The sequence below is a fragment of the Erpetoichthys calabaricus genome, chromosome 8 (genome assembly GCF_900747795.2).
Source record: "Erpetoichthys calabaricus chromosome 8, fErpCal1.3, whole genome shotgun sequence".
Classification (NCBI taxonomy): Eukaryota; Metazoa; Chordata; class Cladistia; order Polypteriformes; family Polypteridae; genus Erpetoichthys; species Erpetoichthys calabaricus.
The window spans coordinates 139,717,631-139,735,652 of record NC_041401.2 but is presented as its reverse complement, the minus strand read 5'-3'; the positions used below and the strand labels follow the sequence as shown (position 1 = coordinate 139,735,652).

Below are 18,022 nucleotides of genomic sequence, written 5' to 3'. Positions count from 1 at the left end.
TGGATCTTGATTTTTGTTTGTCCGCGAATTCACTGCCTTGTGTGGTGTTCCTGCAGTGTTCAGTAGAGGGCAGTAGTGATGGAGGAGGAGAGGAAGTGATGGGGAGGATCGTTGGATGAGGTTGGAGTGTGGTGATTAAAGAGGATTGAACTAAAGGAGACTACGTGCTGTTTGTACTGGCTGAATACACAACACCTTGGTTGTTACTTTTGTTTACAAACTCTGTCGATACCACTCTTGTGTTTAGATCTGGCGTCGACACCGTGCTTTGTGTTTAGATCTGGAGTCGACACCTGCTTTGTGTTTAGATCTGGCGTCGACATCTGCTTTGTGTTTAGATCTGGCGTCGACACCTGCTTTGTTGTCGAGACTGTGGTTTTTTGTGTTTCTATCAACTGTCATTGGCAGCACTTCGTCCAAATCGAATGTTCACCCACTTCTTGGAGTCGGCAGTCAGAGTATATAAGTCGGACACACTTCTGTGATTTTCCATCAGTTGGCGTTTGGAGTTCAAGAAAGAAGCATTGGTTCTTCCTTACTCTTTGGATTGCCACAAAGCAACCTGCAAGATTGGAGAAAGGTTGAGAAGAGATTGTAAGAGAAAACGACAGCGTCATGAAAATGAGACGGACTGTGAACGGAGAGAAATGCTCCTCCACCACCACATAATTACTATTCGGACAGTGATTTCGAGTAGGCCGTTCCTATCGAATCAATGTCCAAGGGTTTTGTTTTGTAATTTTGTTTCCCTTGTAAAAAATCATAATGCTGTGCGACGAAGGGCCCAGTTCACGGCTGGCAGCCGCGTTTAAACAGGGAGCCCTTCACAGACAACTTTAACACATGCAACGTAGTTGGGCGCACATGGCTAGTATATTATATATATATATAAAAAGAAAGTATTCACAGCGCATCACTTTTTCCACATTTTGTTATGTTACAGCCTTATTCCAAAATGGATTAAATTCATTTTTTTCCTCAGAATTCTACACACAACACCCCATAATGACAACGTGAAAAAAGTTTACTTGAGATTTTTGAAAATTTATTAAAAATAAAAAAATTAAGAAAGCACATGTACATAAGTATTCACAGCCTTTGCCATGAAACTCAAAATTGAGCTCAGGTGCATCCTGTTTCCCCTAATCATCCTTGAGATGTTTCTACAGCTTAATTGGAGTCCACCATGTCAGAGCACAAACCAAGCATGAAGTCAAAGGAATTGTCTGTAGACCTCCGAGACAGGATTGTCTCGAGGCACAAATCTGGGGAAGGTTACAGAAAAATTTCTGCTGCTTTGAAGGTCCCAATGAGCACAGTGACCTTCATCATCCGTAAGTGGAAGAGGTTCGAAACCACCAGGACTCTTCCTATAGCTGGCTGGCCATCTAAACTGAGCGATCGGGGGAGAAGGGCCTTAGTCAGGGAGGTGACCAAGAACCCGATGGTCACTCTGTCAGAGCTCCAGAGGTCCTCTGTGGAGAGAGGAGAACTTTCCAGAAGGACAACCATCTCTGCAGCAATCCACCAATCAGGCCTGTATGGTAGAGTGGCCAGACGGAAGCCACTCCTTAGTAAAAGGCACATGGCAGCCCGCCTGGAGTTTGCCAAAAGGCACCTGAAGGACTGTCAGACCATGAGAAGGAAAATTCTCTGGTCTTATGAGACAAAGATTGAACTCTTTGGTGTGAATGCCAGGCGTCACGTTTGGAGGAAACCTGGCACCATCCCTACAGTGAAGCATGGTGGTGGCAACATCATGCTGTGGGGATGTTTTTCAGCAGCAGAAACTGGGAGACTAGTCAGGATAAAGGGAAAGATGACTGCAGCAATGTACAGAGACATCCTGGATGAAAACCTGCTCCAGAGCGCTTTTGACCTCAGACTGGGGCGACGGTTCATCTTTCAGCAGGACAACGACCCTAAGCACACAGCCAAGATATCAAAGGAGTGGCTTCAGGACAACTCTGTGAATGTCCTTGAGTGGCCCAGCCAGAGCCCAGACTTGAATCCGATTGAACATCTCTGGAGAGATCTTAAAATGGCTGTGAACCGACACTTCCCATCCAACCTATTGGAGCTTGAGAGGTGCTGCAAAGAGGAATGGGCGAAACTGGCCAAGGATAGGTGTGCCAAGCTTGTGGCATCATATTCAAAAAGACTTGAGGCTGTAATTGCTGCCAAAGGTGCATCGACAAAGTATTGAGCAAAGGCTGTGAATACTTATGCACATGTGATTTCTCAGTTTTTTTATTTTTAATAAATTTGCAAAAACCTCAAGTAAACTTTTTTCACATTGTCATTATGGGGTGTTGTCTGCAGAATTCTGAGGAAAAAAATCAATTTAATCCATTTTGGAATAAGGCTGTAACATAACAAAAGGTGGAAAAAGTGATGCGCTGTGAATACTTTCTGGATGCACTATATATATATATATATATATATATATATATATATATATATATATATATACTATATATAAAAAATTCTTTTTGCATTTGAAATGGAAATTACGTATGACCACAGAACATATTATAATACAGGAATTAATCACTTCGTTTGTGGACGCCATTTTTATATCGTCTTTACGAATTGTTAATATTTGTGTGAGAGTTATTTTACTGATTTTAAAAAGAAGTAAACATAAACACGCGCGAGAAGTTTTATTTATTCGTCCACGTGACTGTCGCGGAAACTGCCACATTCTAACTTTTTTTTAGTTGGCAGTACTTGATAGTAGAAGAGATGAGGAAAACAGCTTTGCGTCTTTCTACTTTTTAACTGCGCCGAGCTGTAAACAAAAAGGTCGGGCAGCATCCTCTCTTCTCGCACTGTTGGTGACACTTCAAGTGCCCCGTCGGCTCCTGGGAGAGAGGAAATCTTTGCGAATGAGTGTAATCGGCGCCATCGAAGCAGGACTCTTTTGTCCCTTAAGGTGAGTTTGGGTCACTAAAACCCCGCAACATTCAAGGTTGCTGTTGTGATAAATTATTTTAAGAAGATGGAAAGTTTACATCTAATAAGATGTACAGACCTCTTCATGTAAAGTGTTGGACTTGGGAATTGTTTGGACCTTCTGCCCGTTAAGCATGGAAGGGCAGCGTCCACATTTATCAGAATTATTTTTCTCTTAAATCAGAGGCACATAGTGCAAGGTTGTCAGACAGAAATTTGAATGATCACATAGAAAATGTAATTTCTATACCACAGCGGTCGTGTACCGCCTTTCAAAACAGATCTACTACCGAGAGATGGTCCAAGTACATTTTAGCTGCCGTTAGTAATACTTACCTGTTGTGTTATACTGCCTTTAAAATGTAGTTTACCCGAAACCACTCCAGTAGTGCTCAATGTATCTTTACTTCTTAAAATGTTAATGTTTTTCTGTTTAATAACTTAGACTACATTGCATTTTTTCCCTTGCACTCAATGAGCGAAGCCACTGTGTAATCAACTAGTGTATATATATATTGGTTGGATGGGTTGGCTAAGTCAGTGTGATTTTGGGCGGGGGGGGGTATTGGGTGTACAGTTTATTTATTATGAACATGTTCTTCTTACGTTTGCATATGCTGGATTTATGTCCAAGTGTCTGTTGATGGCGTTCTCATTTGATAGCCAAGATTCGGCCAGCTCTTTGGCACTTAGTACTGGCCTTAAATTTTACTTGTACATTGTCCCAGTTAAATGTATGTCCTGTTGATTTAGTATGCATGTAGATCAATGAAAGTGAGTCCTTTCTTCTGATAGCGTTGCGATTCTTTTTGAAATTTGTCTTATGTATACCGCTGAGCAAGAACTGCATGGAATGCTATAAACTGCGTTTCGTGTTTCTGCTGTCGATTTCTTGTGTTTAGCATTAAAGAGGACCGTGCGCAAATTGTTTGTGGGTTTGTGTGCTATTCTGACGCCTGATTCTTGTAAGTCTAAGCATTATCCTCTGATGAAGACCCCTGGCAGGGGTTGAAAGTTCAGGAATAAAAACTATATGATATGTGATTAATTTTTCTCCCTTTGTGGATCTCCAGCTGCAAATATGCAAACCGTATCACAGACCTTCTCTTCCATATAAATATATACTAGTTGATTACCCAGTGGCTTCACTCACTGAGTGCAAGGGAAAAAAATAAAATGTAGTCTGTAAGTTATTAAACAGTAAAACATTAACATTTAAGAAGTAAAGATATATTGAGCACTACTGGAGTGGTTTGGGGTAAACTACATTTTAAAGGCGCTAAAACACAACAGGTAAGTAGTACTAACAGCAGCTAAAATGTATTTGGATTATCTCTTGGTAGTAGATCCCTTGTGCAAGGCACTATACAACCACTGTGGTATAGAAATTAAATTTTCTATGTGATCGTCCAAATTTCTGCCTGACAACCTTGCACCACGTGCCTGTGATTTACTTCTTAAAATAATTCATCACAAAAGGAACCTTGAATGTTGCGGGGTTTTAGTAACCTAAACTCACCTTAAGGGACAGTAACTAGTAGTGTAATTTACAAACAGAGTTCTGCTTCGATGGCGCTGGTTACAGTGATTCGCAAAGATTTCCACTGTCACAAAAAGTGCGAGAAGAGAGGACGCTGCCCAAAACTGCAAAGCTCTCGACCCCGCGGAGCAGCCTGACATTCCGCACCTCCCAGCGTCCACTTTGTACTCACGCACATTGTTTACAGCTCGCCGCAGTTAAAAAGTAGAAAGACGCAAAGCTGTTTTCCTCATCTCTTCTACTATCAAGTACTGCCAATTAAAAAAAAGTTACAATGTGGCAGTTTCCGCGACAGTCACGTGGACGAATAAACAAAACTTCTCTGTCAGAACGCGTCTGGCGGCGGACGGCTCAGCGCTGTAGTCCAGAGAGGAGGGCTGGGAGAGGACGACGTGGGTGCACTTCTATGGGATAGATCGGCGTGTTTGTGTTTACTTCTTTTCAATATCAGTAAAATAACTCTCACACAAATAATAACAATTCATAATGACGATATAAAAATGGCGTCCACAAACGAAGTGATTAGTTCCTGTATTATAATATGTTCTGTTTTCATAAGTAATTTCCATATCGCGTGGTCATACGTAATTTTGTTTCAAACGAGAAAAGAATTTATATATATATATATATATATATATATATATATATATACACACACATATATATTTATACATGTATGTGTATATATATATATATATATATATATATATATATATATATACACACATATATAGTTGTATGTATGTAGACCCTACCCTGCTTTTATGTTAGATTCCAACACATTACTGACTTTATCTATCATTATCAGTGCTCAAACCACTATGTGTGTGTATTCAAAACTGTATATATAGTGAATCGGAGTACTAATAATTATGAGTACAATATAATAAAGTTCTTAACTGCACCATTCAAGCTCACTTAGTTGCTGTCCCGAGACACATGATTTTATTCACTAAACATCACAGGAATGTTATTGATTTGGAACAAGCAGCATATTTTTTATTTTATCTTAACTGGTTATTTTCCCTGACAAGATTAAAAAAAAAATTGTAGACAGTTATTGCCTCTCACTCGGCGCTTCTTTGTTTTTTAAACTCTTCAGTAAAACATCTGCCACGCTCATAAGGTGTAAATGGAGCCAGATTCTCTACTTAGTTGGTCACCATCTTGGTAATTGATCCTAACTGTAAATCTGTAGCCATATAACAAAAAAAGAAGCAATTAAGAAATCAGAATCTTCAAAGAAAAACGACACTCATGTTAGAAGCTTCAAGACAACAACAGATCTTTTAAATTTTTTAAATAAATTAGTCAGGGAAGAAATGATCCATCTTTAGATAATTCAGTAGTGAATACATTTATTTATGACACCTTATGAAGTATGTGGTGGACACTAGAGTTGTGTGTTGTGGATGTGTATTCATGGGAGTTTCCTTTTCCAATTCAAGGACCTGCTTTCAGGTTGACTAGTGACTGTAAACTGACCGCATGTGACATACACAGGTGCCTACATGTATATGATGGAGTTCTGCTTCATTCTGTGTCAGGCTTCTGCTTTGTACCTATTACCATTTTGCTCAAGTTCACCATGACCTGTAAATGGATTTAATTTGTTTAAAAATGGAAGTATGATTTCCACCACCAATGTATTATTTTATTCTGCCTGTGTACCTGTAGGCTTGTTAGCACCATGCTATATAAAGTGCAAGGCAGGATGGAGTCCTACAATGTGTGTCTCTGTCTATCACAGCGTCTTTTGTCAAAAATGAGCTTCTAGTAAGCCAAGAGTGCTAACCACTGTACTGCCATGCACAACAAATACAATAATTACAGTAGATACACAGGATACATTTATACAAATTAATTCTGGGATCTTACTGTGTTCTTTTAGGTGTAGAGCCAGCGCTGGACAGAGCTGATCACTTAGATGCTCTTATAAATGGTAAATATGATCACATTTGGTACACAATATGCAATTTCCTCACAATCCTTTTATTAGAATTGTTTGAGCTACTCGTTGCAGACTGTCAAAATCCTCTTTACCAAGCAAGTTTATTAATGAAAATGGGTAATGAAACAATTAAAAAGCTCTGAACTGAAATATTGTCTGGAATCAGTTAGTGCTAACACTGATTACTGTTTTGGAATCCAGTAGTCTCATCATAAGGTAACAAAGGGTGAAGGCCCCAGTATCAGCATGTGAGGAGATTTCAATTCCTGAACTCCATTTATGTCCACCATCATGGGATTCAGGTAGCGCCGTCCACTCTCGAAGTGTGCAACAACCTTTCATGCAACAGTTGAGAAAAAAAAACCCAAAACCCTAAGACAACTCTACTGAAAAACTAACATACTGGACATTTGATATGTCAGGTATTCAACACTTCCAGAGAGTACAGATAAGGAAGAATTCAAAGCAGTGCAAAAAGTGCTATTACCAAAGTTAACTTTTAAAAAATGTATTAAATAGTAATTGACAACTCACTGTTAATAAGAAACAGCAAACACTAGTTTTAAAAGATGAGGATTTGTTGCTGTTGTATATCAGTATTGTAAAGCAGCATGCTGTTTGAAAGGATTTTTCTAATTTCATTTCAGGCACAGAGATGACAGAGGAGACAGCCATTTCTAATGACGAGCAATCAGAAGCACCTCCTGACAGTACAAATCAGGCTGAAGAAGGTAATATTTACAATGAATTTGTAATTGAATAAAGGTGAAGGATGAACTGCTCTGATCTAAAATATCTAGAGGATGTACTTGTGGGATTTATTATTAGGTGTGACTGTCCACATGTATTTAAAATGTAAAACTAAACGAAAAAGTGGCAGGTTAACCAAATGCTTTGTACTAAAACAATGATAATAAAATCCACAATAAAGAGAGATAAGTAGTCTGATTAAACAAGTTCAGTTCAACAGAGAATGATCTCCAATAATGAAATGAGTGTGAAAGAAAGGCCACCACCGCTTTAATGGGACTCTAGTGACAAGTTTCATTACCCACCATCCTTGACTGATTAAATTTCATTAAATGAAAAATATCCTGTCAATGAAAAGTTTACAGCATTGCTGTTTATTGGTATTTATTTTGTTTAGTATTAAAATTTCATTTTAAATATTTTATTTTTAAACAGAAGAAGAATCTTGACTTGAAGCCCAGTGGAAATTCAAATTCAACCTGAAACTGGAAAGAAAACCTGAAGTTTACAGTCTGATTTTTTTTTTTTTAACCTGAAAATATTTGATGTTTTTGCTGGACCAGTGTTCAGCCTCCATGTATATTTTAATCAAGTATGACAATGGCTGAAAGCCTAAAACGGACCTGTGGGCTTCAGTCATTATGACTCTCCACATGCATTTAAATTCATGCCATGGCAAACCAAGAATTTATATTTCTGAGATGTCACACCGCTGAAGCATATTTACATATCATCTCCCATGATAAATGGAAGCCAGCATCTTTAAAAGACTGCAAGTGTCTCTCGGGGAAAATGTTTTAAATGTGAAAACACATCACACTTTGGGTGCAGGTGGATATGCAGGACTCTTTTGTCCACGTCTTGTTGAACTGACCTAGCTGGTTTCTGTTTTTTTTTTTGTTTGGAATTAAATCAATTATTGTTTATTTCTTTCAATTTTAAATATGTGAAAAGAATTTTTGTCTATATTTCAGTTGCCACTTTTTTAGCTTAATTAGGTGATTATATTGTTTACGCCTTATATTTCTGTATTATACATGTATACAATAAACGTACAATTCCCTACATATGGTGTTTGAACCTTTCAACTTTAAAACAATTTCAGTAGGACTCCCTTTGGAACAGGAATTTAAAGTGTATTGCATCTAAAGTAGATTATAATACAACTTTTAGTCACCATCAAAATAAAGTTGTTTTTTTTTTTTTTAATAATTCCAGGAATTGTTGGGTTTCCCCCTCGTATATTCTAGCCGTGTTACCTGGCTTCAGTGGGCCTCGATTGTAATGGTGTTGGGTTAAAGGATAAGTTCAATATTTTTCAAGTGAAAGTTTATTTCTTTACAAACATTGTATATAAGCGTTTGCCACACAAAATTGTGTCCCAAAACAAACAAAAAAAAAATCTTGTCCGCATGGGCGCTTTACTGCAATGGAGGCCATGGGGCACAAAGTAATAAAGGAGCTCTAAACTGCAAACACACCAATACATGTGTCAAAGCTATTTAATTAAGTGGCACACAGCAAACCGAATATTTATGGAGATTTTACAAACCAGACATGCATGGAAGATAAGTGACAATAGGCAGAGGACAGGGTACGACTGAAAAATTAGAATAATTTAGAAAAAGAAAAACATCAATCTAAACTTTTTACTGTAGATTCAGAGTGAACATTTTACTGGCGACATGCTCTACTGTATCTATACTGCACTGATTTGCCAACTGTAATTTTGCAGGTTTTAACCTCGCCAGTTTCTTTTTATTTTTATATAGAACTTAACAACAAATGATGAAAAAATAATGAATAAAAATAACTGCTTTATATTTGTAGTTTATTATTAAAACTGTAACAATTATTAATATTTTGTACAAAATTAAAAATGTACTAGAAAAAATTATTTACATTATTGAATACATCTTTTTTTGCAAGGTCCATCCCATTCAGTAGTTTCTGAACTGTTTCCAAACTCAGAATTATCCCATTCGTCAGCAGCCTCTGCAAAAAATGCGTCATCACCGTCTTCTCCACCTTCTGCAAATGATCTCTGGAACATGTCAAGAATCGTCTTTTGCTTGGGATCCTAAAAAAAAAAAAAAAAAAAGAAGGTAAAAATACTTTCTGAGACACAGAACAACTATTTTCAGACACAAACGTTTCTAAAAGGTAGTGTTAGAATGCCTAGTTTATTTTAAAAGTCTTCATCAGGATGAACAGATTATTCCTGTAATAATACATCAAGTGAGACTGCCAAGGAATATCAGATACAAACAAAGAAAAGGTCGGCCATAACTCAAAACCAACCAACACACACAGGATACACACTGTGCGCCATCTGCTCCGCACACCACTTGAGTAGATAGAAGTGTGGAATAACCTTTAAGGTGAGAGTCCAACTGCACAATGGGAGATGTTCGGGGTTCAAGTTTCAGGTTACCCAAGGATTTTCATGTGCTCAAAGAAGTCACCCCTTACATTTGTTCTTCATAATTTGTTGGTACAAGGCAGGTGACTGGCCCTGAATCTCTCCCACACTAATATCTATTCTGTGTTTTTGTGTATTTTCCACAATAAATGGCCTCAAAACACTAAACAAAGCACAATATTAGGGAAGAGAAACATGAGTGAACACACGGTCCAGTTCTGAAACCATTACTTTCGTTATTCAAGCAGCAAAGGTACCTCACATCCCTATCTCAGATCGGAAAAAATAATTGCTTCCATAGATTTGATACTTGGTTGCAGCACCTTTAGCAGCAATAATCACAAGTAAATGCTGCCAACTGTATTCGATAGCAGTCTTTCACATTGCTGTTGAGAAATGTTAGCCCACTCTTTCAAAGCAATTCTGCAAAATTCAGACACATTGGTAGGTTTTATAGCCAACAGTTTAAAGTGTTTCGCTGTGATCTGTGTACAGAATTATACTCAAAACGGGTAACTAAGGCCATGAATTGACATGGCTGAAAACATCTAAACTATGCAAATCAGCTGATGGGGAGAAACATTAGTGCCACGTAAGCAACCTGACATGGAGATGGGAAGGGACAAGTGGAGACGACACTGACAGGATACTGAGGGAGAGCAGGTGTATCCTGTGGTCTGATGGTCAGTTTATGGGCAACAGTTACTGTGTGCTGTTTCAATATAAGCTATGCCAGCAAAACACTGAATACCATGTGTGGAAATTGAATACGCTTGTTTTCAAACCAAAGATGGTGAGGAAAAGTACAGAACCTCTGGCTATTGCACTGGACATGAAAGCTCATCTACAGATGGATGGATGGATGACATCATTTCTACCCATGCCTAGAACAATTTTTCCCACATCTCCAAAGTTGACGAGGCCAGAATCTAGGGACCCCACGCCAGTGCAAGGCTTTGTCAAGAGCTTCCTTTGGGTTTTTAATCTACATTGTAAGCCAACATTTAAAGAAGCCAAGTGTATCCTTACCTTAGTGTCATTTCCCTTTCATTACCAACATATATCTAAGGTAGTATATAGCAGTATATATATCTATACTGCTAAAAAAACTAAAGGAACACTTTTTAATCAGACCTCCAGCCACTGGTGTGACCAAACAATCAGAAACAGACTCCATGAGGGTGGCCTGAGGGCCTGACATCCTCTAGTGGGCCCGGTGCTCACTGCCCGGCACCGTGGAGCGTGATTGGAATTTGCCATAGAATACCAGAATTGGCAGGTCCACCACTGGTGCCCTGTGTTTTTCATAGATGAGAGCAGGTTCACCATGAGCACATGTGACAGACGTGAAAGGGGCTGGAGAAGCCGTGAAGAACGTTATACTGCCTGTAACATTGTTCAGTTTGACCGGTTTGGTGGTGGGTCAGTGATGGTCTGGGGAGGCATATCCATGGAGAGATGCACAGACCTCTACAGGTTAGACAATGGCACCTTGACTGCCATCAGGTATTGGGGTGAAATCCTTGGACCAATTGTCAGACCCTATGCTGGGGCAGTGGGTCCTGGGTATCTCCTGGTGCATGACAATGCCCAGCCTCATGTGGCGACAGTATGCAGACAGTTCCTGGAAGATGAAGGAATTGATACCATTGACTGGCCCCCACGCTCGCCTGATCTTAATCCAATAAAACACCTCTGGGACATTATGTTTCAGTCCATCTGATGCCACCAGGTTGAACCTCAGACTGTACAGATGCTCTGTGATGTCCTGGTCCAGATCTGGGAGGAGATCCCCCAGGACAACATCCGTCGTCTCATTAGGAGCATGCCCCAGCATTGTCAGGCATGCATACAAGCATATGTATATACATATACACACACATATATATATATATATACAGTAATCCCTCCTCCATCGCGGGGGTTGCGTTCCAGAGCCACCCGCGAAATAAGAAAATCCGCGAAGTAGAAACCATATGTTTATATGGTTATTTTTATATTGTCATGCTTGGGTCACAGATTTGCGCAGAAACACAGGAGGTTGTAGAGAGACAGGAACGTTATTCAAACACTGCAAACAAACATTTGTCTCTTTTTCAAAAGTTTAAACTGTGCTCCATGACAAGACAGAGATGACAGTTCAGTCTCACAATTAAAAGAATGCAAACATATCTTTCTCTTCAAAGGAGTGCGTGTCAGGAGCAGTGACTGTCACAGAGATAGAGAAAAGCAAACAAATCAATAGGGCTGTTTGGCTTAAGTATGCGAAGCACAGTGGCACAAAGCTGTTGAAGGCGGCAGCTCACACCCCCTCTGTCAGGAGCAGACAAAGAGAGAGAGAGATAGAGACAGAGAGACAGAGTTTGTTTTTCAAGCACAAATCAATACGTGCCCTTCGAGCTTTTAAGTATGCGAAGCACTGTGCAGCATGTCGTTTCAGGAAGCAGCTGCACAAAAGATAGCAACATGAAGATAATCTTTCAGCATTTTTAGACGAGCGTCCGTATCGTCTAGGTGTGCGAACAGCCCCCCTGCTCAATCCCCCTACGTCAGGATCAGAGAAAGTCAGCGCAAGAGAAAGAGAAAAGTAAGCTGGGTAGCTTCTCAGCCATCTGCCAATAGCGTCCCTTGTATGAAATCAACTGGGCAAACCAACTGAGGAAGCATGTACCAGAAATTAAAAGACCAATTGTCCGCAGAAACCCGCGAAGCAGCGAAAAAATCCGTGATATATATTTAAATATGCTTACATATAAAATCCGCGATGGAGTGAAGCCGCGAAAGGCGAAGCGCGATATAGCGAGGGATTACTGTATATATATATATATATATATATATATATATATATCTATACACACATACACATATATACATACACATATATACATACACACACACACATTATATATATATATATATATATATATATATATATATATATATATATATTATATATATATATATATATATATATATATATATATATTCATCCATCCATCCATTGTCTCCCGCTTATCCGAGGTTGGGTCGCGGGGGCAGCAGCTTGAGCAGAGATGCCCAGACTTCCCTCTCCCCGGCCACTTCTTCTATATCTTCCGGGAGAATCCCAAGGCGTTCCCAGGCCAGTCGAGAGACATAGTCCCTCCAACGTGTCCTGGGTCTTCCCCGGGGCCTCCTCCCGGTTAGACGTGCCTGGAACACCTCACCAGGGAGGCGTCCAGGAGGCATCCTGATCAGATGCCCGAGCCACCTCATCTGACTCCTCTCGATGCGGAGGAGCAGCGGCTCTACTCTGAGCTCCTCCCGGATGACTGAGATTCTCACCCTATCTTTAAGGGAAAGCCCAGACACCCTGCGGAGGAAACTCATTTCAGCCGCTTGTATTCGCGATCTCGTTCTTTCGGTCACTACGCATAGCTCATGACCATAGGTGAGGGTAGGAACATAGATCCGCCTGTCGATCTCACGCTCCATTCTTCCCTCACTCGTGAAAGTCGACTACAAAGTCGATCATCGAACTGAGGCCTAGGGTGTCCTGGTGCCAAGTGCACATATGAACATCCCTATGCTTGAACATGGTGTTCGTTATGGACAATCCGTGACGGGCACAGAAGTCCAATAACAAAACACCGCTCGGGTTCAGATCGGGGGGGCCATTCCTCCCAATCACGCCCTTCCAGGTCTCACTGTCATTGCCCACGTGAGCATTGAAGTCTCCCAGCAGAACGAGGGAGTCCCCAGAAGGTATGCCCTCTAGCACCCCCTCCAGGGACTCCAAAAAGGGTGGGTACTCTGAACTGCTGTTCGGTGCATACGCACAAACAACAGTTAGGACCCGTCCCCCCACCCGAAGGCGAAGGGAGGCTACCCTCTCGTCTACTGGGGTAAACCCCAATGTACAGGCTCCAAGTCGGGGGGCAATAAGTATACCCACACCCGCTCGGCGCCTCTCACCGGGGGCAACTCCCGAGTGGTACAGAGTCCAGCCCCTCTCAAGGAGATTGGTTCCAGAGTCCAAGCTGTGCGTCGAGGTGAGTCCGACTATATCTAGCCGGAACCTCTCAACTTCGTGCACTAGCTCAGGCTCCTTCCCCTTCAGAGAGGTGACATTTCACGTCCCAAGAGCCAGCTTCTGTAGCCGAGGATCGGACCGCCAAGGTCCCCGCCTTCGGCCACCACCCAACTCACACTGCACCCGACCTCCTTGGCCCCTCCCATAGGTGGTGAGCCCATGGGAAGGGGGACCCATGTTGCCTCTTCGGGCTGTGCCCGGCCGAGCCCCATGGGTGCAGGCCCGGCAACCAGGCGCTCGCCATCGAGCCCCACCTCCAGGCCTGGCTCCAGAGTGGGGCCCCGGTGACCCGCGTCCGGGCAAGGGAAAACGGCGTCCAAAATTGTTGTTCATCATAGGAGGTTTGTTTAACCGCTCTTTGTCTCATCCCTCACCTAGGACCAGTTTGCCTTGGGTGGCCCTACCAGGGGCATAAAGCCCCGGACAACAGAGCTCCTAGGATCATTGGGACACGCAAACCCCTCCACCACGATAAGGTGGCGGTTAAAGGAGGGGCGTATCATGTAGGGTTTGATTTGTGAACCTTTCTCGACTCAGTATTCTGTCCCGTTCTACCCTGGGGTGGGGTGCTGACTCCTGTTGTTTGTGTGATTGTATCACTGTAATGTGATTCAAATATGTTGTGGAGTCCGTAATTTTTGGGTTTCTTTACTATATCGTGTTTTTGCTTGCGGGTCATTAGAGGTGCGTGGATGAAGCTGTGTAGTGTGCTTGCGTACTATCTTGCGCTTTCCATACTCCAAATGATTTGTGACCCTTTCTGGACTCCGTAGTTTCTCCCATTTCACTCTGGGGTGGCGTATTATGTCGGGTTTGATTTCTGAACCTTTCTCGACTCCGTATTCTGTCCCGTTTTACTCTGGGGTTGGGCACTGACTCTTGTTGTTTGTGTGGTTATGTCGTTCGTAGTCTACATGGACTCCGTAGTCTGTGGGGGGGGGGGGGGGGTTGTGTGGCACACCAAGCAGCACATTATTCCTAACTTCACTCAGCAGTAGTGCCACGCACAATATGGCAGTGCCGCCTGCGCCCTCACTACGCATTAGTGCCACTCACAATATGGCGTCAACGCCTGCACCTTCCGTATTATGTCGGGTTTCACCATGCTGTGTAAGCGCCTTTGCCTTTCGTACTTTCCCGCGCCTTCTGACGCGCGATGTAGGCGCCTGCACCTTCCGGGTCTGCCTCCGCTGTGTGGTGTGGACGTTTAAGTGTCGTTGTTTCCGCCTTTATATTCTGTCCCTCGCTGTGCATGTGTTTCGTGCCTAGGTTTTTTTGAAGCTGTTGCATTCCAGTTTTCATCATCTGTAACCTGCTCTCCATGTGTTTGGCCCCATTCTTTAACCTCTTTATGACGTTTTACTTTGTTTTCTACTCTGTCTTTTATTTCTGACCTCGCTTTATCCTGCTTGCGGCATGTCAGACGGTTCGTAGTCTCTCCCATTTCGCACTGTTGGGGGGGGGGCTTTGTGTGGCGCCTGCGCACGTTCGTAGTCTCTCCCGTTTCACTCTGGGGAGGGGGGCTTTGTGTGGCGCCTGCGCACTATGTCTCCTGCGTCCACGGGCAGGTCCCTGCGTCCATATCCGGTTTAACATTCTCGTTTAGTAAGATGGATATACACACACATTATATATATATATATATATATACACCCCTCCTTTAACCGTCACCTTATCGTGGTGGAGGGGTTTGCGTGTCCCAATGATCCTAGGAGCTCTGTTGTCCGGGGCTTTATGCCCCTGGTAGGGCCACCCAAGGCAAACTGGTCCTAGGTGAGGGATGAGACAAAGAGCGGTTAAACAAACCTCCTATGAAGAAAAACCATTTTGGACGGCGTTTTCCCTTGCCCGGACGCGGGTCACCGGGGCCCCACTCTGGAGCCAGGCCTGGAGGTGGGGCTCGATGGCGAGCGCCTGGTGGCCGGGCCTGCACCCATGGGGCTTGGCCGGGCACAGCCCGAAGAGGCAACGTGGGTCCCCCTTCCCATGGGCTCACCACCTATGGGAGGGGCCAAGGAGGTCGGGTGCAGTGTGAGTTGGGTGGTGGCCGAAGGCGGGGACCTTGGCGGTCCGATCCTCGGCTACAGAAACTGGCTCTTGGGACGTGGAATGTCACCTCTCTGAAGGGGAAGGAGCCTGAGCTAGTGCGCGAAGTTGAGAGGTTCCGGCTAGATATAGTCGGGCTCACCTCAACGCACAGCTTGGACTCTGGAACCAATCTCCTTGAGAGGGGCTGGACTCTCTACCACTCTGGAGTTGCCCCCGGTGAGAGGCGCCGAGCAGGTGTGGGTATACTTATTGCCCCCCAACTTGGAGCCTGTACATTGGGGGTTTACCCCGGTGGACGAGAGGGTAGCCTCCCTTTGCCTTCGGGTGGGGGGGACGGGTCCTAACTGTTGTTTGTGCGTATGCACCGAACAGCAGTTCGGAGTACCCACCCTTTTTGGAGTCCCTGGAGGGGGTGCTAGAGGGCATACCTTCTGGGGACTCCCTCGTTCTGCTGGGAGACTTCAATGCTCACGTGGGCAATGACAGTGAGACCTGGAAGGGCGTGATTGGGAGGAATGGCCCCCTGATCTGAACCCGAGCTGTGTTTTGTTATTGGACTTCTGTGCTCGTCACGGATTGTCCATAACGAACACCATGTTCAAGCATAGGGGTGTTCATATGTGCACTTGGCACCAGGACACCCTAGGCCTCAGTTCGATGATCGACTTTGTGCTCGTGTCGTCGGACTTGAGGCCACATGTCTTGGACACTTGGGTGAAGAGAGGGGCGGAGCTGTCAACTGATCACCACCTGGTGGTGAGTTGGCTTCGATGGTGGGGGAGGATGCCGGTCAGGCGTGGTAGGCCCAAACGTGTTGTGAGGGTCTGCTGGGAACGTCTGGCAGAGCCCCCTGTCAGAAGTAGCTTCAACTCCCACCTCCAGCAGAACTTCGACCACATCCCGAGGGAGGTGGGGGACATTGAGTCCGAATGGGCCATGTTCCGTGCCTCTATTGTTGAGGCAGCTGACCGGAGCTGTGGCCGTAAGGTGGTCGGTGCCTGTCGTGGCGGCAATCCCCGAACCTGCTGGTGGACACCGGCGGTGAAGGATGCCGTCAAGCTGAAGAAGGAGTCCTACAGGACCCTTTTGTCCTGTGGGACCCCGGAGGCAGCTGATAGGTACCGGCAGGCCAAGCGGAATGCGGCTTTGGTGGTTGCTGAGGCAAAAACTCGGGCGTGGGAGGAGTTTGGGGAGGCCATGGAGAATGACTTTCGGACGGCTTCGAGGAGATTCTGGTCCACCATCCGGCGTCTCAGGAAGGGGAAGCAGTGCAGTGTCAACACTGCATATGGTGGGGATGGTGCGCTGCTGACCTCGACTCGGGACGTTGTGGGTCGGTGGGGGGAATACTTTGAAGACCTCCTCAATCCCATTAACATGCCTTCCAATGAGGAAGCAGAGCCTGGGGACTCAGAGGTGGGCTCCCCCATCTCTGGGACTGAGGTCACCGAGGTGGTCAAAAAACTCCTTGGTGGCAGGGTCCCGGGGGTGGATGAGATACGCCCGGAGTTCCTCAAGGCTCTGGATGTTGTAGGACTGTCTTGGCTGACACGCCTCTGCAACATCGCATGGACATCAGGGACAGTGCCTCTCGATTGGCAGACCGGGGTGGTGGTCCCCCTCTTTAAGAAGGGGGATCGGAGGGTGTGTTCCAACTACAGAGGGATCACACTCCTCAGCCTCCCTGGAAAAGTCTATTCAGGGGTCCTGGAGAGGAGGGTCCGTCGGATAGTCGAGCCTCGGATTCAGGAGGAACAGTGTGGTTTTTGTCCTGGTCGCGGAACAGTGGACCAGCTCTATACCCTTAGCAGGGTCCTGGAGGGTGCATGGGAGTTTGCCCAACCAGTCTACATGTGTTTTGTGGACTTAGAAAAGGCATTCGACCGTGTCCCTCAGGGAATCCTGTGGGGGGTACTCCGAGAGTATGGGGTACCGGCCCCCCTGATAAGGGCTGTTCAGTCCGTGTACGATCAGTGCCAGAGCTTGGTCCGCATTGCCGGGGTTAAGTCGAACCCGTTTCCAGTGAGAGTTGGACTCCGCCAGGGCTGCCCTTTGTCACCGATTCTGTTCATAACTTTTATGGACAGAATTTCTAGGCGCAGCCAGGGTGTTGAGGGGGTCCGGTTTGGTGGGCTCAGGATTGGGTCACTGCTTTTTGCAGATGATGTTGTCCTGTTTGCTTCATCAGGCCGTGATCTTCAGCTCTCTCTGGATCGGTTCGCAGTCGAGTGTGAAGCTGCTGGGATGAGAATCAGCACCTCCAAATCCGAGACCATGGTCCTC

The 18,022-nt window shown here is 44.2% G+C and overlaps 2 protein-coding genes across 4 annotated transcripts in view; one reads left to right on the top strand and one right to left on the bottom strand.

The window, feature by feature from the left end:
- nme9 (NME/NM23 family member 9) overlaps positions 1–8,098 on the top strand; it is a 61,844-nt gene extending 53,746 nt beyond the window's left edge. For both annotated transcript variants that reach the window (XM_028807541.2, XM_051931377.1), the window contains 3 exons: positions 6,387–6,437; positions 7,094–7,177; positions 7,632–8,098. In XM_028807541.2, coding sequence (XP_028663374.1) covers positions 6,387–6,437; positions 7,094–7,177; positions 7,632–7,645 — 149 coding nt within the window. In that variant the 3' untranslated portion in view covers positions 7,646–8,098. The remainder of the gene's footprint in view (positions 1–6,386; positions 6,438–7,093; positions 7,178–7,631) is intronic.
- A 912-nt stretch (positions 8,099–9,010) lies between these two features.
- Positions 9,011–18,022, bottom strand: part of smarcal1 (SWI/SNF related, matrix associated, actin dependent regulator of chromatin, subfamily a-like 1) — a 140,919-nt gene continuing 131,907 nt past the window's right edge. For both annotated transcript variants that reach the window (XM_028807540.2, XM_051931368.1), the window contains one exon: positions 9,011–9,276. In XM_028807540.2, coding sequence (XP_028663373.1) covers positions 9,100–9,276 — 177 coding nt within the window. In that variant the 3' untranslated portion in view covers positions 9,011–9,099. The remainder of the gene's footprint in view (positions 9,277–18,022) is intronic.